Raw genomic sequence first — 21,275 nt, forward strand, 5'->3', positions numbered from 1 at the left:
TACCATGAGAAAAGAAGAAGTCAACAGCATCAATTACGTTTTTGTTAATATTGGCACTGTTGAGTAACCTTGAAGTTATAAAAGTGGAGTTTCTGAGAACGATAGGAGATACTATCGGGTCCATCAGAGAGTCAAGGCCATGGAGGGTTAGAAAAATGCATGTACAAAGACTGCCATAGTCAGGAACGAAATAGTCATTGTAATGGTGGAGAAGAGAAAGGGATGGAAGTGGGGTCCGGGCTGCACACACTCGTAGGTACTCTCTAATTTCCTAGGCGCTTGCAGTCGTCAGGAAAGCTTACTACGGTAGTGAGAAGCCAACATGGAGGCGATTAATTAACATACCCATATGCTCTTTGGTAGCTCCTAGGGGCAGCGAGACTGGCAGGCACAGCTTTCTGGGTGTGAAAGATGTATAGTGGGTTTACACTTTACGATAAGCATTATCCCTGGATAGGCACGGTGCCAGCCACGGGACACTACACACGCGCTGGTCAGATCAACACAACCTCACCTACTTCACTGGTGCCCTCTATGTATTTATGTGTTGTAACTTTTTTTTTTTTTTTTTTTGACAGATCAACATCTTTATTCACCCCAAGCGCGGTAGGCCATAGTATCCCATCCAGGCCATGATCGAGCAGGAGGAAAGGCGGTGAACTTCAGGATTGCGTCGAGTAAGCTGAGATGTATTATTGTTTCTTAAATGTATAGAATTATTATGAAAGAAAGTTTGCCAAATAACCACAATATCGAAAGAAATACATCAAGCAAGAGAGAGAGAGAGAGAGAGAGAGAGAGAGAGAGAGAGAGAGAGAGAGAGAGAGAGATTATCAGTTGTCAATTGAGATAAGATAGACTATCAATGACAGTGTCGTCCCAGTGTTTATAGAAGACAGTGTCAAGACGAGTTAGCTTACTCTTTTTATAATGAAGATCCTTGACTTTCATTGGAACAACTATCGTTAAGACAGGTGACAGTTGGTAATTCAAATTATACAGTTTGATAGAAGAACATTTTAGGACATAGCAATCCAAGCTAACAAACGTGCACAAGTTGAGCTAACTAATAGTGATCAACCTTACACGTGGCTCCCTGCTGTTGCGCCTTGCGTCAGTCTTGCCAAGTGCAGCGCCCGTTAGGTAGAAGTAATGCTTCACAGTGGTCCTATAAATTTGACATTCATTGGTGAAATATTTTATTAACAACGATTAGTGACGTCGCCTGGCATCGCCCACCTTCCCACTGATGTTCCTTGGAGGCCTGGAGACATGGCAGAGACATCTCGTCCCCGGTGGAGGAATCTGCAGATTTGTGAGGTGAGCACTGAGGTGACGGAGCCTTGCCATCTTGTTTTCAGCGGCTGGCTGTGGGTTGGCAGTTCCTGACTGCCGTGGTCATGGCTTGAGCTTCCAGTACATTAGATTGTCAGGTAAGCACATAATTGTCCAAGTGATGTAGGAGCAGGGATATAACTACGTAATAATTAGTAAGTGTTGGAAAGCAACTGCAAGTGTGTTGGGCGGGTTGTCTTCCATGTACAGCGTGAATGAACAAAGTGCTCGGGAAGTTTCTTCCATTAGTGAAGCATGTGAGAGCACTAGCGGGAAAAGGGAAGTGGTGGGCGTTTAGATTATACTTGAGATAATGGATGATGTTCTCCAAATAATGGAAACAATAACAATTAGAGTGTTGTGCATGCAAATAAAACGAATAGCTCTGATGGGAGTGAATAGAGCTCAGCCGTGACGCCTTACTGTGCCAGGCTGGTGTGAGTGATCCTTCCTGCGGTGGAGTTACATCTTGACGCTTGGCCTTTTTCCTGGTGTAGAGGGAATGGATACAGAGTGCATAATATTATATTCGCCAGGAAGAAATCTAAGGGAATCCGGCTTTGGCAAGAAATTATTCAAAGTAAATATCAGTGGATCTATGCATATATATATATATATATATATATATATATATATATATATATATATATATATATATATATATACTTATACACAATAGACCTTTGGTAATAATAATGTGCCATAATAATACCTAGCACATCGGTCCCACACACATGAAAGAGTTGAAGTATTGCGGTTTGGCTACAGCTTTTCATCCTCTATTATTTCTCCTTCCTTCTTCCTTCTACTTCCACTATGTACACATCTGAGTCTAGAAACACGAAAACATGTTGAAATAACTAAACATTCGATAAAATATTGATTAACCGGGCATTGGAAGAGACGCCCGGTCAGAGCTTTAAAGAGTCACTACCTTGGCTGTGAGCCTGTGATGTCATCAGGAGGAATGGGAACAGTGGTGATTTGGCAAATATACGTAAATAAGTTTAAAAAATTACTTTTAGAAAAAACAAAGCCACGGCCAAATGCTTGATGTTTTAGGACTTGATGGATACTTTAGCAAACATCGAGAATACCTAAGCATCTCTTGCTTAACTATTTTCTAAGAAATCTCTTAATTTAGTATGGTAAAAGTACAAAAACATTTTTGCCTTTGAAACTGCAAAAGCGTCAACCCATTTTGACTTTATACTTCTATCAGAAAATATTAGGCAATACAAACTGTCTTCTCAGGCATCCAACACTTATCTAGAACCAGAAGTGAATGCATGAAGAAATATTATTATTAAAAAGTACATTAAAACCTAAACTCATTAAAAGTTCATTTAAAAGTCTAGCCATTTTCTCTTGGAGAGTATACTAACACACTACAGGATCTGAGCTATCCTTTAAGACACTCTAGAATGAGCCAGACCATGACACAAACAAAAACAAAGAAAAGAAGTATTAAGAATATATCATTTATGTTTTCAGGACTAAACACCATTATAAAACCCACATATTAGACTCAGTGTGACACACTTAAAGAGCATAGAAGATTCTTTGTTACCATAAAGGCCCGGTTATAGCTTGAAATAAAAGATTCCTTTTTGGTTCTTAGCAAATTCTGACTATTAAGATAGGTTATTTTATATTGAATGGGTGAATGGAGACACGGACTCTTTCAGTGATAAGTTTGTTTGTTGCAGGTGGAAGATGCGGCTACCATATGGGTGCGAGAGGTTCCTTCCCATGCATGTTCAGAAGAGTTGCAACAATTCTTGGAAATGGAAAAGCAAATGAATTATTACTTCAACAACAGGCAGCTTTATAATTACCAGCATGCTTCCCACATCACCATTGGCCATGTGAGTGTTACTATGTGTGCACATTATAGATAGTCCTGCGAACAATCTGAACTTGCCTCTATTAAGTGTTCTATTGAGCACTCCAAGATATGCATTTGTATAGATAGTATTGTGGTCATTTTTCTTGTTCAACACCTGCTCCATGTTGTCATGGTCACTTAGACTTAATTTTTTCTTTCTTTGGTGTGAGTGGAGTGCTTCTGTTGAGAGTAACACCATAATTATTGTTGTTCCAGGCAGTCTAGTGATTTCCTGGCTTTCCTTACCAAGGCATTTATTGTGTTCTTTTGGCTAACTCTTTTTGACCCTGTTGAGGGATCCACGCCTCAATGTACTCTTTTTTTTTTATTCCAGCTTTATTTATATTGTTATTGCATTTTTTTTTTCTTTTCCCTGGCCAATGTTCCCATCTTGTATAAAAAGGAAGTACATGTACTGTTGCAACACTTGTTTCAATTTACTTGTAGCCTGTGGTGGTTTGCTACAAAGACTGTTGGAGACGAGGGAAGGTGGAGAAGTTGCCTGAGGCCAAAGGGGAGAAGACCAGTGTGTTCCTTGTTGATTATGGCTTCATGTGTCAAACCAGTGTAAGTGTGACAACTGTGTGGTTGGCTTTCAGGAGAGTTAGTCTTGTTTATTTTTGTTTATTTATTTTCTTAATTTTTTTATGGTAGATAATATATGAAATTGATTTGCTGTTTTATAGACTTTCCTGTCCTTCCCCTGTCTGTCTTTTATCTTCCTACAACCATAACTTCACAATATACTGTACTACTGGAGCAGATTTTGGTCTGACTACATGCTCATACCTTTACTCGATATACTTGTACTCAAACTCTAATTTAGAATTCTGATACTACTTATACAAGTTCTCAAAGTAATCAGTAAATTTAGTTTTTTTTTTCCTCCAGTAAACCCTCATGATAGCTAACTCTGGGTAACCAGTGATAAAGATAAATAAAAAAGAGACACTCCTTGTCCTGAGCTTTCAGTAGTCATACCATGAAGTGTAGTTGTCTTCAGCCTTTGCTTCTCCATGAGCTGCATCCTGCTCAGTGGTCATGTGCTCCCTGTCTGTAATAACATCCACTGTCTGTGTCAGCGAAAAAAAAAATTTCCACGTTAGAGTGCAGGCAGAAGAGGAGAAAGATGTCATTTTGTTCAATGGGAGATTGGTTATGAACATGAGAATCTTTCACTTGGAGTGCTGTTGCGAGACTGAGGTAGAGGCAGTGAGATCCTGACACGAAGGAGGCCTGTCAGATGAATCATTGGTTACAACCCTTCAGCCTTCTCCCATCATCCCCCTCCCCTGAATCTTCCTGTCACATTACCATATTGTGTTTGATAAGTGTGGAACTGTTAGTATAACAGGGTTTGCTATGATGAGATTTTATTGTATCATAGAAGTATAGAGTGATGTTTGACATACAGGGTGACAAGGATGTCCATTGGAGGCATGGGTACCAGTTCTCATTTACTTGTCATGTATTTATAGAATTTCTATGCTCTATACAGCAGTCTCCTCTGAACTTGCACCATCAAACTATGTTCATCCCACACTGTTTGTTTTGGTTGGCTTGGTATTGCAGCTGGTGGCCCTCATACCTCTCAATGAAGGGGAGTGGACCAGTGTTCCCTGCCAGGCCAGAAAAGTTGTCTTGCATGGTGTGCTGCCCATCTCCCTACAGTATGTGTTCATAAATCAAGAATTTAAATTGACTTTAAAGTAAGTCACAGATCCTGTTTAGTATTCTTGAGCCAGTCATTAGTGTAAAATTTTGTTCTGAACTTGTGCAGACTATCACTCTTTTGTATGTTAAAGATTTTCATTCTCTGATGTAGCTATGAATATGGTGGTAGTACATTATATCTCATTATCCCATTACAATGATTACATTATTGGTGTGGAGCTGAATCAGTTCTCAAGTTGGGGATGTTGACCCTACATATAAAGGTATTTCTTAATCTTTTCCAAATGCTAAACTGTCATGAATTATCATGTGAAACTAGCAAGAGTGGAATCTTGACCATTTTGGAGTCTAATTTCAAAGCCCACATTTTCTCACTGCTGATATCTCTTCATGAGGCAGACACCCAAGTTAAACAATCACAGAGTGTAGTGTCGACCGGGGAAAATCGGACCGTCCAACAAACCGGAACAATTCGGACCGCCTCATTCTTATTTACAATAAATTCATATATAAATTTCTTTTTGAAGTTTTGAGCATTTCACGATAGAAAGTAACTATTTTCACATTTCTTGTGCAGGTTTGATAGAAAAAAAATCGATACAGGAAAGAAATTACAATTATATGACTGAAAGCACTGAATCGTAGCAAAAAAAAAAAAGTGCGGCAAAGTTTGTTTACCAAATCAGCGGTTTTGGCGAACTTTGTTGTGGCGGTCAGACGCAGCTAACTATCCTCTTCCAAATTGATAATTATAGTGTGTTTTACCTCTACTTTAACATGATTTCATCAGCAATACTTTATTCAGCTTTGTTTTCTCACAATTAACGCTCACTTTTTGGTTTAATTTACCCCGGTAAGGAAAATGCGGCTGGGGGAAATCGAACTGGTAGTTTTTAGTGGGCAATTGTTTATATTTTGAGAATATGCATTAATATTTTGCCCTGTGCCATCTTTGGCTTATAAAGGGGATTGCTTAGACTCATCATATACCCAATAATGATTATTAGGATAATTAGGGTAATTTAGGAAATTTTAATGAAGACTATAAGCCTATAAAGGACTTCAAAAGCTAGGAATTGTCCGCTCACACTCTCTACAGGCTAGCGAGCGAGCGAGCTCAATAATCTACAGAAAAATGAATGTGGAAACCAATGAGCAGTATTTTTATAAAAAAAAAATCAGCTCCCTGTTGCTTGCTAGCCTGTAGAGTGGGAAGGAAAATTAACGTGACCAGTCTTTTGACACCCTGAGCCTATACCCTGTTTTTACTCAGCTGATCTTCTTTCGTCTGCTAGGAGTGCCCATTAGTAATATATATGCATATAATTGCTTATTATATGCTTATGTATCACTTCATAGGGACCTTATAAAAGTACCTTTCACATTCAGAATACACTTTCTTTGTTAATTTGAATGTGAAAGGCTCAATGTTTATGAAATAACTTTTAATTTTTTTGAGGAATTATATCCATTTATATATATATATATATATATATATATATATATATATATATATATATATATATATATATATATATATATATATATATATTTATTTATTTATTTTTTTTTTTTTTTTTTTTTCATTTATAAAGGGTGGTTCAAATTACCTGATTGGTGGTTGTTTACCCCGGTGGGGGGGTTCACATTACCCCATTTTTTTGATAACTGTGAACCACACTTATTACTTCAAAGCTGAAGAATCTGCTATGAATGATTTTTTTTTTTTTTTTTTTTTTTTTTTAGTGATTTAAAGGCAATAACTTACTTATGTTTTCATAAAATTTTTGTAAGTTTATCTTACAGTATCAAACAGTATCAAAGTTTGTCAAAACCTGGTCCAAATTACCCCGGTCGACACTACTGGTGATATCTGCATGAAGCTCAAGGCATCATGATTTCACACAATACTATTTCCTTTACCAGTAAGCAGTTACAATCTGTGTTGGGTGCCTCAGTACAATCATATTTTATGTACCAGCCAAAGCAGATAGTATAAGATTGGCTAATTTTGGTTGTTCATAAAAGTAAACCAGTAGGTGTGTATTTGTGGCCCTGAATGGTAGTTCATGAGTATTAGTTTCTCCCACAGACGGTGTAAGCATTGGGATGCCTCAGCTACAGATTATGTTGAGTTACTCTCCTCCAAGAAGCCTTGTGTAGAATTCACACCATTAAGATTCAGCCAAGAGGGTAAAATGATCTTTGTATTCTTTGCTTTATCCTGAGTCAGCAGTCCAGTCATTACTGTTTTGAAGGTGGAGGAAATTTTTTGAATAGATGTTCAGTGAAGTTTGTGAAGAATGAAGCATGAAAGGCAAGTGGAAGAATGAGTGACAGTTTAGAATCAATGGTGGAAAAAGGAACTGTAGAACTGTCAATTTCTTCCTTCATTGCTTCTGGACTTCACTTCTATACATATGTTTCTTCGTTAACAAAAATGTTCTATTCCAGATATTTAAACAGTTTGCCATGTCTAGTAATATGCCACTCAATTGAAACTGCATTCATCTTCAGTTGCAATATTAACTCTTATCCTCTTTCATTCCTGATATCTTTTTCTTATCCCCCCAACCTCCTGTATCATGTCTCTAATCATGAACTGGCTACTCTGGTGATATTACTTGCAAACACCAGCCAATTCAGTTTCACTCTTTACCATCAGGAATCTTGAACTTCCAGGCTATTCCCATGGTAAAATGAGGATCATTCTCCCTGAAGAAACGTGGATGCCTATCTTGCCCAAAATATCTCATGATAAGTTAATACAAACAGAAGATGGCAAGATGGCATTAGATCTTGCCCAGCTACTTGCCGATTGTCAATTTGCACAGCTCTTTTATGAAACGGAAAAGGAGTGTGGTGGAACACATCTTAACATACGGTATGTCAGTGACTTGAATATTTCACATTTTTAGAGGCCTTTTGGTTACATTTTACCAGCAATTGCTCTTATTTCTCCTGATTACTAATATGTATTACAGAGATTCATTTGTTTTCAGGAACACAAGTGTGTCGGCAGAAACTGACTCCATCAAGAATGTGGACACGGCAGTAGCTCGCCAAGTGCCAGGCACAGTGGGGTCAGGATCAGACTTGTGCGTCACTGAAGGAACTTCTTCAAACCATAACAAACTGCTAGACTCGGATCACCGGGTCAGAGCTGGTAATATTGAAGGTTTTGATCAATGTGACAGTGATGTGAAATATTCCTCCAGCATTTTAACTTATGACCCACAAAGTCTTCATACAAGGATAGATACTGAAGAGAAGTTTAAGTTGAATTATAGTAATAATTCTGGTCATTCATCTTTTACTGAAGTAACAAATCCACTATTCAAGAGACTGTCAGCTAAGCATACTACTCTGGCAGGAGATGAAGTGCTTTCAAGTCTAAGAACAAATCCAGAATCTCATTCATTAATCTTAAGAAAGAAAGAAAGTATTGAGTTGCTAAAGAATGAAGTCTGCACTGTATTAGAAGTCCAGAAGCAATTCAAGCCTGATCTGAGCATAGATGATAAGGAGAATTTGGATTGTGAGCAAGCTGTTGAATACAAGGATGGGAAGGAAGCCCCTCTTCCTGAGAGATTTGAAGTATGTGTTAGTGCAAAAGATGTTCCATTGAGCTCTTTGAGACACAGGTTTTCCAACATTCCCTGCTGGGCCTCCAGGAGCTTAGTAGGGGTGATGCATCATCCTGTAAATGCAAAAAATGAACAAAACATTTACAAAAAGAATTCTTTAGAGTTTGATGAACAACCACCTTTCAAAGCTGGTAGTACACCCAGTAGTAGAAGATCAGAAATTAGGAAAGAAATTCTCAAAGCGAGCATTCAGCCTAAAAATACAGAACCTCTAAATGCTGCCATATCCATAGAGGAAACAAAGCCTGCTTGTGATGCATTCTTCATGGTAAACTCTTGTGACACTCTGACAAAGTATTGTACTTGTGATCTAGATGAAATTTACAAGAATGTTATTAAGCAAGACTCTCTTCACAGCACAACAAACATTGTAAAGATCTGTAGAGTGTTCATGGCAGGTGAATCTCCAGTCTTGGAGGAAGAAGTCATGACTAGCAAAGTAATAATGAGTGCAACACTTAACCCTCACATACTCAGTGTTCTTAGTGAGAGGGGAATGAATGCCACCAGACTGCAAGCCTACACATGGCCATCCATTAACCGGGGATGTTCAGCTGTCATTGTTGGTGAGAAATTGAGTGGGAAGACCATGGGGTTTGTTGTGCCCTTGTTGTCACTTATTTTAGATACTTATGAGCACATGAGTAGACGCCTTTCTCCAGGCATTGGCCCAGTGGTGGTGGTGGTGTGCAGCTCATGGCAGAGTGCCAAATGTGCTGCAGAGTATGTTGTCAGTCTCTTACCTGCCAACTCCACTCTTAAAGTAATGACAGCCTGGGGAGGATGTGGAACTGAGGAAGAGATCAGCACAGGTAAGCAGCTACTTGGAGGGTGTGATGTGCTGCTCACCACAGCCCCTTGCCTGATGCGCCTCCTGACGGGAGAGTCTACAGTGTGGAGTAGAGGTGGAGGCACTGAGGGAGCCACCACCTCCCTCAGAAGGTGTTGCCACTTGGTTTTTGATGATGCTGATGTAGTATTAGAGCATTTCTCTTTGGAAGTCAAAGAGATTATAACCATGTGGGGAAATGAAAGGAAAGCCTGTGGTAGGGCAGACCTGCAGCTACAGGTCGTGGTAGTCAGTTCCAGGTGGACTAAGTTACTGGGCCAATTAACTGATGTTCTCCTTCCTCTTCTGGACCCAACAGTCATAATATCAACACCTTTTGAGGCTGCCATAGCTGCTAAAGTAAAGAATCATTGTCACTGGGTTGATGATGAAACAGAATCTCTGAGTCTGGTTATGAATTTCATAGCAGCAGCTTCCTCCCAGAAGAGCCTTGTCTTTGTGAAGGATGATGATGTTGCTGCCTTGCTGAACTCAATGATGAAGAACATTGCTGTGTACTGTTTAGTTGTGGACAGCATGATTCATAAAAGTAGACTGAAAGAGTGTATTGATGAGTGGCATGTGATGCAGGGCATAACTATGATTGTAAGTGAGCCGGCAGAAAAGGGTCTTCTGCAATGTGATATTTCTGATGCCCAGGCAATATTCCACACTCATGTTGGCTTGTCTTGGAATACCTTTGCTCTAAGGTATGGTTTCATGATTGATAGGTTTGTTTTTGATGTGGAAGAAAAATCTTTTTGTGAATCATATATAATTTTGCCTAAAACTTCAATAGAGAGAAGTCCCAAAATTTGGGGTGAATTGAACAGAATTTGTAGCAATGCTGCAGAGAAAATGAAGATGCATTTGTTGTCAACAGAAAATGGACATCCAAAAGATAACAGTTGTCTGTGCTGCCACCTCAAGGCGTGTGGGAGCTGTTTTGACGAGTCTTTTTGTAGACTTAAACATGATATCAGCTTGTGTGACCAAGCCCGTGATGTACCACAGACTGGTAAGGTTACCATCGAGGTTGTCAGTGTGGTGAATGCTTCCAGATATTTTGTGCGGCTCACTGAGTACCAAGCAAAGTCAGATGGGCAGAGGATTGATCTCTCCAACCATTATCACATTTTGAGATCAGCCTTACAGCAGCATTATGCAGATCCTGCTCACTGTAAGCCAGTGCAGGTTGCCAGGAAGGGCATGCTGTGTGCACTGCAAGACAAGAGTGTGTGGAGCAGAGGACAGGTGGTGTCAGTGAACTATTCCAAGGCCACTTGTCAGGTGAATGTGTTTCTCATTGATGAAGGAAGAGAGATGATCATTGAGTTAAGTTCTGCGTGTGTTCTTCCACCTTACTTTGCATCAGTTCCCAAGCTTATTGTTGAAGTGTTTTTGTGTTGCATTCAACCTAAGGATAATGATAGAGAGTGGACATCCCAAGCTAACAGCTTTGTGGAGGAAATCTTTGCTAGAAATAAGAAGAGCAAATTTGTGGGTACAATTGTTTTGGCCTTGGGTTACACTTTGTGGCTGAACCCTCTCATTGAATTGTCCACAATTGGCAATATTTGTGCTCAGAAGAAATCACTTCGTGGGAAGCTACTGACAGAGAGGTATGGAATGGACAATCCCAATCACATTAAAAATCTTGAGCAGCTTTGCATGATGGCTGGGGTGTCCATGAGGGATGAGGACACACTGAGCCTGTGTTGGATAGAGGCTCGTAATGAAGCGTTGCAAATTCTGAGTACTGTTATTAATAGGGAAGGCTTGAACAGTAATATTTTAACAAATGGAAAAATGGAAACAGGTGAAACAGCTAATGAAAATAAAGAAGTATGCAGTAATAGTGTTGTTCATCACAAGGACAGTGTGAACATGACACCTCTGGCTAATGTAGCAAAAGACCACCTGCCATCCGCTTCCCCAGGAAAGACTGAAGCTTGGCCTGACCTGTCTTACAATAGGCTGCCTCTAAATACTGAAGTGACAGTGGAAGTAACTGAATTGGTTTCTGCCAAGGAATTCTATGTTGTACAGCAAGACAAACTTCAAGAGTAAGTTTTTTTTATGATTGATGACTAATACTATATCAGTGAAGGTTGACAAAAAGAATGTTTTAATGTTCTTTTGCCAATCAAAATCACAATAACTGAAAAGTTGTTGGTTGTGTTTTGCAGATTGGATAATTTAGAGGATGAAATCAACAAGCTGCATGACTACCTGGAATCCTGTGAGGGTGAGAGGCAGTCTGGTGGTGGCATTGTGGCAGCCAAGCCTGCCATTGATTCTCTGTGCATCGCCAAATTTACAGATAACAAGTAAGTAAATATGTTGCTCTTTTTGACATGTTTATATGTTGTTCATAAACAGAACACGTATAGTTTACAGTAAAACTTCCAGACTTCTACAGGATAATCATATTCACATTTTAGTGAGAAGCGAGTAGGAAATGATGTGTCAGGTTTTAAAATTTTGTGTGATGTTTCCATGAGTGAAAATAATCATGATGTGTTTTATTTACAATTTCACTGTCTTTGTACTTTTTTCCATTGTACGCTAATATTATTATTGATTTGATGTGGCACTGCACTTGTTGGCAGGTACTACAGGGGTAAAGTGAAAGCTGCAGAGAGTGATGGCATAGTGAGTGTCTTTTTTGTAGACCATGGAGAGACTATCAAGGTCCCTCAACAGCAGGTGAGAAATATTGTTGCTTCTTACTCATATACATAGTGGTCTCTTATCATGAATTGATACAACAGACACACCTGCTTACATTAAGGTTTTCAAAAATGTAAATCATTACTTAAATTCTAAAATGTCAAGTATCTAAAGAATGTCTGATGAAATAATTGACGTGTCAAGAACCGATGGTAATTAAACACGATACTCGAGTGGAATCAAGAAGTTTATTGCTTACCACTACAGTGCAGAGTTAGTGTGCACAGAATTAAGTTAGAATAGCATTAAAGCAAGCATAGTAAAGGATGCAACTCTTGCACAAATTACCTTTCATTCCTCAAAGCTCTCTCTCTAGTGCCCTGGCCTCTGCTATCTTCCCCTCACATAAACAAAGCACAAGTTATATCTGTCGCTTTAGTGGTGCAACCGTATTGCTATCTTAAATAGTATAACTTGCTCAGATTCATGCTTGTACCCGTGCATGGGTGGAGTACATGCCGGCCCAGGCCATCCGCTGCACCCTGGCCCACCTCACCATCCCACCCTACCTGAACGAGCCTGCCATGCAGACCATGACACACCTTATGGATCTCACAGACTCCTGGAAAGTCAAGGTTGGTGATGGCACAGCTTTTCCCATAATGGATATGGAACAGTTAGTTGTTATGTCTGTTGTGGGAGAAGACAGAGTTGTGATGCCCATTAGAAGCATATCTATTTCTCATGACCCCCCCCCCAAGCATTGGGGTGAGGTGAGGTGAGGCAGCTTCTTTTCAGTTTTTTTTTTTGCTAAGAGAATTTGACATTGACTAGTGTCAGGAATGTCAGCATGGTACATGTAGATTAAAGAATTAGTAATGTATTTTTATAAACTGAATACTTTGAAGATACCTTTAGTTTATTCAAAGAAAACAATGCCTAATAGAAAATGTTGTGTCATTGTAATGCATGACATGACTGACTTTACAGTGAATAAACAATTATGTAATAAGTCTGATGTTGCAGGCTCTGGAAGTAAAGGATGATGGTGGACTGCTGCATGTGGTGGAGTTGACTGAGAATGCTGGCGACACACCACTGGAGGTGTGGAAACATCTTGTGCATCAAGGTGTTGCTTTCATGGATTCTGAGGTAAGCAGAGTGATAAAAGATATGCAGGTTCTCAGTAATCTTGTGTGATGTGACAAGGCTAAGTCTTTAGTCACATTCATGTAGAGTATGTTCCTTTTTATCCATGTATTACTGTCCTGTGCTTATTAACGTGGCGTCACTATTGTTCATGTGGTACAGCATGTCAGTGAAGCATGATTGTGCTGTAGACTGTATTTTCACCCTGTTACTTGAACAAATGTTTTGTTGGTAGAGGTGTCAGAGTGTAGGTTTGAGGAGAGATCTTGGATAAGTTATGATTAAAAGAGAAACTATTTTTACTGGCTTTCAGATGTAAAAAAGTATTTATTGTAAATGTTCATGGTGCTTTTCTTAATTATATAAAGAGGTACTAGAGGGGTGTTTGCTGAAGTGTAGCAAATATGTACATCTTTAAAATCTGCAGTGTCAGTTATCAAGCCTGTGGAACATGAGGGATGACTGTATGGCATTTGAATATTATGATGTATTTAATCTAGGAAATATGGTTCATGGTGATCATAAAGGCCTTATAATGATGATGTGAGTTGGTCTAGCAGGCAGAATGTGGAGAATCTCTAATTGAAGGATAATAAGGTGTGTTGTGTTCCAGGATGTCTCTAATGGTGACGATCAAACTTCCGAGCTGTTCATCACTGCGGACTTGGATGATGAGGAGTTAACAAAGTTCTTCTTTGGGATCACAGACGTGAAGCAGCTGGACACCAAGAAGGTACAATTCATCATCCATGTGGAGCAGTGAAAGATATTGATGTGATAGGCATCGTGGAAAGTCCCCCCTCTCCTCTCCTCTCTCTCCACTGAAAAAGGAAGTATGCCCAGTGTGTGGGAAACTGAAATATGTACTTATGTAGCTATCTGTCATGGCTTCTTCAAACTTTTTTTTTTTTTTTTTTTTTTTTTTCAGAAGGAAATCCATTTCAGACACAATGAAACCACTGTACACCCAGATGAGAAGGAAAGTAACCCTTCATGCATTTCAAAAGTATGTGAATCTGACTTGGTGCAGGAAAATGCACCCAAAGTCTCAGAGAGAAAGGGAAAAGAAAGTAAAAATAATGTTGCTAGTGATAAGACTTTAAGTGGTAAAAGTGTTGATCCAGTGAATCAACATATGAAAAACAAATACACCAAAGAGGAATATAGTAACATGAAGACAAACCTAGAAGAGCAACCCAGCTGTAAGGAAGTCAAAGAAAGCTTGAATTTAAAGGAGAAAGATCAAGACATCCACAGAAGACACACCTCAGAGAGCCAAGTGTTGAACATGAAGCGCCTGGGAATGCCACCACTCAGTGCCGTTGATGGGGTGACACAGAGGCTGGCCCCTGACACCACTTGGAGCCAAAAAGATGACACAGTTAACATCTCCATTCACTTGATTGGGGTTGAGCAGTACAAGTGTCATGTCTCCTCAACTCATCTCATCTTCATGTAAGGCTCAGCTCTCCTTTCTGTGTTATCATTACACATTGGAAATAGGGATAGGAATTCTATATATACTACTATCTCTTTCACCAGGTGCCAATAAAGTTAACCCCTTTCATACTAGGACACATTTTTACGAGATCATTTTATCAACATTGGGAAGGGTCTTTGGAGATCAGAAGATTAATGGCTACAGTCTTTGATAGTATAATCCTCACAAGTTTCTGAAGCTGTATAAAATCAACTAATAGTAAGGAGAATAAATGTGGAAATGTATCATGGTACTGAAGGGGTTAAGAGTGTGAATGAGGATATGGTGAGCTGTCTGTCAGTCTTGTCCTTGTATCCTGGTATCCTGTGTGGAATGTTAAGGAAAAAGGTCCTCCGTGACTTTTTTTTATTCAACAGGTCAGTTTTGGGAGACAAGTTTTATGTTGTGGATGAAGAACTCTGTCAGAAGGTTGTCACACAGTCATGTGTTGTCAATGTGCAGGGAATTTCAGTCTCCATTACCCTGAAGAAAGCTGTGAAAGGTAATGCTAGACATTTATTTCACTTAAAATCCACAAATTATTCCCTCAGAATATTTACAAGCCAGTCACTCATCACTTCTTCACATTGACAAATCAGAATTCTTGATAAAGTTGTTCTTCATTGTTGAGAATGGCATTTAGTGGGCTTGCCTTCTTCATTTGTTGTCAACTTCTTGATCTTAACCTGTGATGAAATAATGCATCCCTTGAACTATTTGACAGAGAAGTGGATGAGTTTGTTCAAGGATAGACGGCACCGGCCCTGGCTCAGAGTACAGTATGAGAATCTGTCATTGGAAGAAGACTCTTCAGAGACAGAGGATTATGATGATGGTGAGGATTGATTTCTGGGATCTCATGCTCTCACCAACTCATTATAAAACTTCCATGTGTGCAATATATGCTAACTCATTATAAAACTTATCAATATATAGTCTGTGCAATATATGCTAACTCATTATAAAACTTATCAATATATAGTCTACTAGTTAGTATATTACCTCTTAGAAAGTAAAGTGTGTAGTCCAGGTAACCAGTTTTTATAATTAGTTATTGGTGTCAATTGAAATGTAAAACAAAAATTCTCCACAGATGGTTGGAGGAAAGTCATGACCCACAGCAAGGAGGCAGCAGCAACCGGGGGTCTGGCTGGCGGAATCAGCAGTGACACGGAGAGTTCCACCGATACAGAGCTGTTTTAATACTTAAGTGTCACTTGAGCAGGAGCCTAGGAATGAAAAGTCAGTGGAGAGGTGGCAACATTCTGTTCTTGTCTCTGAATGGCACAGGCAATTAGGAGGGCAAGGTGGATGAGGATAACCAGGTTAGATGCCTTTCCACTGCAAAGTCCAATTCCAATATATAAAGATGAATAAGGTGGACTAGTAACATCCAAACCACTGTAAAATCTGATTCCAACAGCATAAAGATGAATGAGGTGGACATGTAACATCTAAACTCCTGAGGAAATCGTGAGAATAATTCAGACAGACTTTTTAACCCCTTCAATACCGTGACGCTTATGTAGGCGTCATGAAGCCCCAGTAGCATATACGGTGACGCCTACGTAGGCGTCATATTTCTTTTCTGAGCTTTCTTCAGTTCAGTTGTCCCGTATAATGTGTTGGATACCAACTACACACACTGTATGCTGTCCTTAAAATCCTAGTGCTCCTCCCATCATCCTTGTCTCCACCAATCACTAAAGATAAGCTACATGCGTCCCACCTTGTGTCTAAAATTACCCAATGGCATACTGTTCCCATCTCTCTCTCTCTTTTTCTCCGAAGAGAGAAGCGTCCACTTTCCTCTTCGAAGGCGAGAGTTTCCCGCGCTCGGGCACACGGCACTATCACCAGTATATCATACAGGCAGGCTTTTTTTAACATCCGGCGAAGGGGTTAACGATGTGTGAAGTTTGTGTCCAAGTTAATGGTAAAGTTTCTAGTTTGAGTATGTAAAATTCAATTTTTCACATCCTGCCTGCCATCTTTTAATCACTGGCCACTCAGACATGCAAAGGGGACATTCTTCACAGACCGTAGACAGTCAAGAGGTGACTTTTTTTTTTTTTTTTTTTTATCAATTATTTCTACTTTACTCCATTTCTTCAGGAAATATATAATTTAATAGGCTGAAGTACTGTCCAGAAAACTGCCATTGTGTGTAGTGAAAGTGGTAGAAAATTGGATTGATCCAGCAGTACTCTACTTCTCTAATGTTTTGACTACTCTTGGCTTTCCCAGAGAGATACAACACAACACACCATGCAGCATATATACTGTTTCTTTTGGCTTGGCTGGCGTGAGGTCTTGCAACAGAACCGTAAAGAAAATGTACAAATGTTGCCAGACCTCCCTCCAGCCAAGCCATGAGAAACTGTGTGTCTACTGTATAGTGTGTTGTATCGCTTTGCAGGAAACTTGGAGTCAAAACATGAAAGAATTAAGCATTCCTGAGTTAACCTGAGATTTGGATAGCACTTTCACTTCTTGACTGTATTACAATAGACTGTATTACAATAGTATTAGACTGACTCTCTCTCTCTAGGTTTTCAAATTTTTTCCCTACTGACATTGTTATATAATCTGTAGTACATATTTTTGCTAGGTGTCTCCCATGTTACAATAATTTTACGTTTAAATTTAAGCTCATATATATATATATATATATATATATATATATATATATATATATATATATATATATATATATATATATATATATATATATATATATATATATTCATAACTCAGTGTAAAAAAGAACAAAAGAACATTTTATATTTTTCACAAACATGATTGTCAGTGACTGTCCCAAGCAATAAATAACCAGTGTCTTATACAATCTCAACAAATTTTAATAATAAATTACCAGTGTCTTATACAATCCCAACAAATTTAAATATGCAGTAGTTTCAAACATTTTATTTATTTGTAATTTAAAAGTTAAAGTAAATATTTAATTTTCTTTCCACTTACATGTTACCATTAATATTAAAAAATGTCATTGTAACCTCACCTCTTGACATCTTTGGTGAGGTGCACAGTGTATGGTCAAGCTGAGCTCTGAGTGTGAAGACACTGTTAAGGGAAGGATTAGAGGCTGTCAACCTTCCTGCCTCACTTCTGAAAGACCCAAGAAAAGACAATTGCCTTCATAGTGTCTGACATTCGGTTTTCATAAGATATTTATGAAAAATAAATTGAAATGATGCATGAATATATTTCCCGCAATTAAGAAAGAGGTATTGAATATATAGCGGAGAGAGAAGGGAGGTAGCTGTACCATCTATAATAACTATATATTGGTGAAACACCCAAGTGCATCTTGAAACTACCACAGTTGTGAGTCTAAGATGCACAGTAACAATACCACCCCGTGTCTTGCAGTCTCTATAGTGAATGGGTATGAAGTGCCACACATTAGTTCACTTCAACTCAGGATCTAATATTTGCAATATGGTAACACAAACTTATGTCTAGACGGACTTGACAGAAAAACTGAGGCAAGAGGTACAGCTTAGGTGTGTAAAAGCCTTCCAGCTGATACTTCTCTAGCTAACCCTTTTCCTACTCACTCTTTTAAACATCTAGACCAGCATTTTGCAACTGGCGTTCCTCAGAATGCTAAGGTTGCACAAAAGGTCTTAAACCAGTTATTCAAAAATATATGCTAGGTATGATATTTGCAAAGTGACCTTAAATGAAAATGGAGAAAGATGGTATATTTTGTTTTTACACAGGTGTTCCTTGAGCTATGTCATTTATTTTAAGGGTTATGCAATGGTAAAAAAGACCAAGAAATGCTGATTCTAGACACTTCCCCAGGGACACCTAACTCATTCATCATTAAATGCTCATGTTAATGTTAACTCTAATAAACAAGATGAATTACTTGTTTACATTTTTTACCAATCAGAACTTATCTACTTTAGGTAGAAGTGACACTTGGTTACTACCTTGTGTTCCTTCATCTTATGTTGACATACCCAACATGTATTTGTTAGAAAAGATATTGAGGATTTGGTCTACAAACACAGTGTTGGTTTATATGTTTCTAACAAATTGTTTTACAGAAATCAATGAACACACTAACAATTCTTCTTTCAGACTTCACTCTTTATGTACTAATTGCTTATCACCCCCGTCATTAACTGCTAATAAAAACATCCACCTTTAAAACATTTTGTCTAACGTTTGCTATGGTAAAGAAATTTTTGTATAGGAAGACTTCAACTTTATGACTCTAGGCCTGAGTGAGTGAAAGTCTACATTTGTCCCTTCTGCAAACATCATTGATTTAGTCTTGACCAAAGGAAGACAGAGTATGTGAAGTCAGTGTGTTCCCCCATTTCCTAACTGTGGTCACAATCTTATCCCTCTCAACTACATTTTTCAACAAGATTTAAGAACTTGCAATACCACTTCATTCTGTATTTGTCACAGGGAATTATGCCATGATAAGTGATCATTTGTCAGTTATTGATTGGGACTTAGAGTTTGCTCATCTTAATGTTAATGACATGTTTTACTGAATTTAAAATATTCTAACCCCTCTAACTGAAGTGTATGTCCCTCTGAAAACCTTAGACAGAACTTCACCCTGGCCTATAGATCCTCCCCAAACACTAAAACAACAAAGAAATCATCTCTGAATTGGGTATGTCCCTCCATGCTACTCATGGTGGGAACTGCTGTCAGTCAGTGCAATAGCCGATTTTCTTAATTATAATTTCCAATATAGTAAATTCACTCTAAAAAGTCAGACTATAAATTTAATCTAAAATAGCTTACTAAAAAACTGAAAGCGGTTTCATTCATATACAAGGCAGGAAAAGATGAACACTCCCAGTGTTGGCCTCCTTAGGAATGGAAACTGATACAATAACACTCAAAAGCAATGGCTGACACATTTGTCAATTCTTTTGCCTCAGTGTTCACACTATGCCACCCACAGGACTCGTCTCCTCACCAAGCTTTCAATGGTGGTATGGATGACTCGGTCTTTTCTCTTGACCACATTCACAATGCTATATCCAAACTTGACCCCTCCTCTGCAATGGGCCGAGATGCAATTCTCTCACATCTTTTGAAGGCTTGCATATTTGAACTGGCATATCCATTCCTTCTCTAAATCTTACAATCTTACCCTCTTGATTGGAAAAAATCTTGGGTAAATCTCTAATAAATGCTCAATGCTCATGTCACGATCCTTTGATGTACAGACTTGATTCTTTACTTCCACCTGCATAAAGAAAATGGAATGCATGTTAGTCAAATTTATCTATGACTATGTCCAGTCTAATAATGTCTTAAATGTAAGATCAAAATGGCCTCAAACCTAACAGATCAAATGAGGACCAATTAGTTCTAACCTACCACCAATGTTGACTGAATTCTTTTTGACATTTCTAAAGCTTTCAAAATGGTGTGACATTCTGTTCTTTTACACAAACTATTCAGTCCTGCTGTCAAAAGCAAATTGCTTTGTTAGATCAAGGAATATTTGGTTGATGGAGGCATGTGTGGTGGTTAATAAACAACACAGCCATTCAAGGGATGTTCTTAGTGGAACAACCCCCAAGGCTCTATTTTGGGCCATCCTCTCTTTCTTATCTATGTCAATCATACTAATGTCAACTTTGCTGTTAAAATATTTGCTGATGACCTTAAGCTCTATGTTTGCACCAGCACCTCCTCTGGTCCTGGTCTCTTGAGAGAAATGGCATTATGTCAAGGCAATATCAACACTTTACACCAAGTGACTACCTCTTGAGGACTTCAAATTAATTCCTCCAAGGGTACATTATGAAGATTTCAAAGGGAGCCAGTGGGTTGGTCTTTACTGGGTGTCTCAGGTTATTATCTCCTTGATGGTGGGGTAACATCAACCAAAGAAGCTGCCATGGATTTGGGCATCATGGTTGAGATTTCTTTGAAGTTCCACCAACATGTAGCTAATAAAGTGCATAAAGCAAGCAGAGTGGCAGGGAATATCTTTAAGTCCACAGAGTCTACATTCACCACCCACATAACCATTACTAGAGTATTCCTCATCACTCTGGAACAGGATATCTTGGTGACTTGAGAATGGTATGATAGCAGAGAAGGTGGACTAAAACAATCTGTGGTAGCTATGGAACATCTTACTTACCAAGAATGCTTAACATCTCTTAATCTGTAGCTACTCCATCCAAGGCATGACATGATTAAACACTGGCAGATCTTTCATGGAGATTATTTGATAAAACCTGAAGGCTTATTTCATCACCCAGCTATTACCCACAAGAGAGGACATCAGTACATAATTTTCTGTCTTCACTCTCAGTTAGATATTATATCATCTAGCATAAGCGACATTAACACTTGGAGTTCCTTACCACAGAGTGTAGTCTCTTCTCAAAGTGTTACCACTTTTAAGACATCTCTAACTAATAATCTTGACAATACCCTTTTCCAGTACAGCTAACTTTTGAGTCAGACCGCTCTAAACCTGGACTACACACCAACCTATGTTTATATTTCATGGTTTAACATAGGGACCTCACATCCCACACCAGCTTACAAATCAACATTGGACCTTTGATGAATGCTCAC

General features: G+C 38.7%; 1 protein-coding gene and 1 long non-coding RNA gene across 6 annotated transcripts; one reads left to right on the forward strand and one right to left on the reverse strand.

The window, feature by feature from the left end:
* The first annotated feature begins 897 nt into the window (after positions 1 to 897).
* Positions 898 to 16,162, forward strand: LOC123513327. 5 transcript variants are annotated; one of them, XR_006677316.1, is made up of 16 exons: positions 898 to 1,320; positions 3,045 to 3,203; positions 3,671 to 3,790; positions 4,796 to 4,932; positions 6,990 to 7,090; positions 7,580 to 7,781; positions 7,900 to 11,439; positions 11,563 to 11,703; positions 11,986 to 12,082; positions 12,529 to 12,681; positions 13,073 to 13,198; positions 13,809 to 13,928; positions 14,124 to 14,650; positions 15,053 to 15,177; positions 15,400 to 15,575; positions 15,622 to 16,162. XR_006677316.1 is itself a non-coding variant. In XM_045270443.1 (16 exons), the coding sequence occupies exons 1-16, from the start codon at positions 1,273 to 1,275 to the stop codon at positions 15,876 to 15,878; spliced, it is 5,817 nt and encodes a 1,938-aa protein (XP_045126378.1). In that variant the 5' UTR covers positions 898 to 1,272; the 3' UTR covers positions 15,879 to 16,162. The 5 variants fall into 5 exon arrangements, 4 of the variants coding, with proteins under 4 accessions (XP_045126378.1, XP_045126379.1, XP_045126380.1 ...); XM_045270443.1 differs by having other exon boundaries at positions 15,400 to 15,510; positions 15,769 to 16,162; XM_045270444.1 differs by having other exon boundaries at positions 4,796 to 4,893; positions 15,400 to 15,510; positions 15,769 to 16,162.
* LOC123513335 lies at positions 13,492 to 15,813 on the reverse strand. The gene is made up of 3 exons (XR_006677317.1): positions 15,678 to 15,813; positions 14,462 to 14,670; positions 13,492 to 14,016 (listed from the first exon to the last, which is right to left on the reverse strand). It is a non-coding gene; the product is annotated as an uncharacterized LOC123513335 (long non-coding RNA).
* Positions 16,163 to 21,275: the final 5,113 nt, after the last annotated feature.

Source organism: Portunus trituberculatus, chromosome 35 (genome assembly GCF_017591435.1).
Source record: "Portunus trituberculatus isolate SZX2019 chromosome 35, ASM1759143v1, whole genome shotgun sequence".
In the NCBI taxonomy this organism is placed as follows: domain Eukaryota; kingdom Metazoa; phylum Arthropoda; class Malacostraca; order Decapoda; family Portunidae; genus Portunus; species Portunus trituberculatus.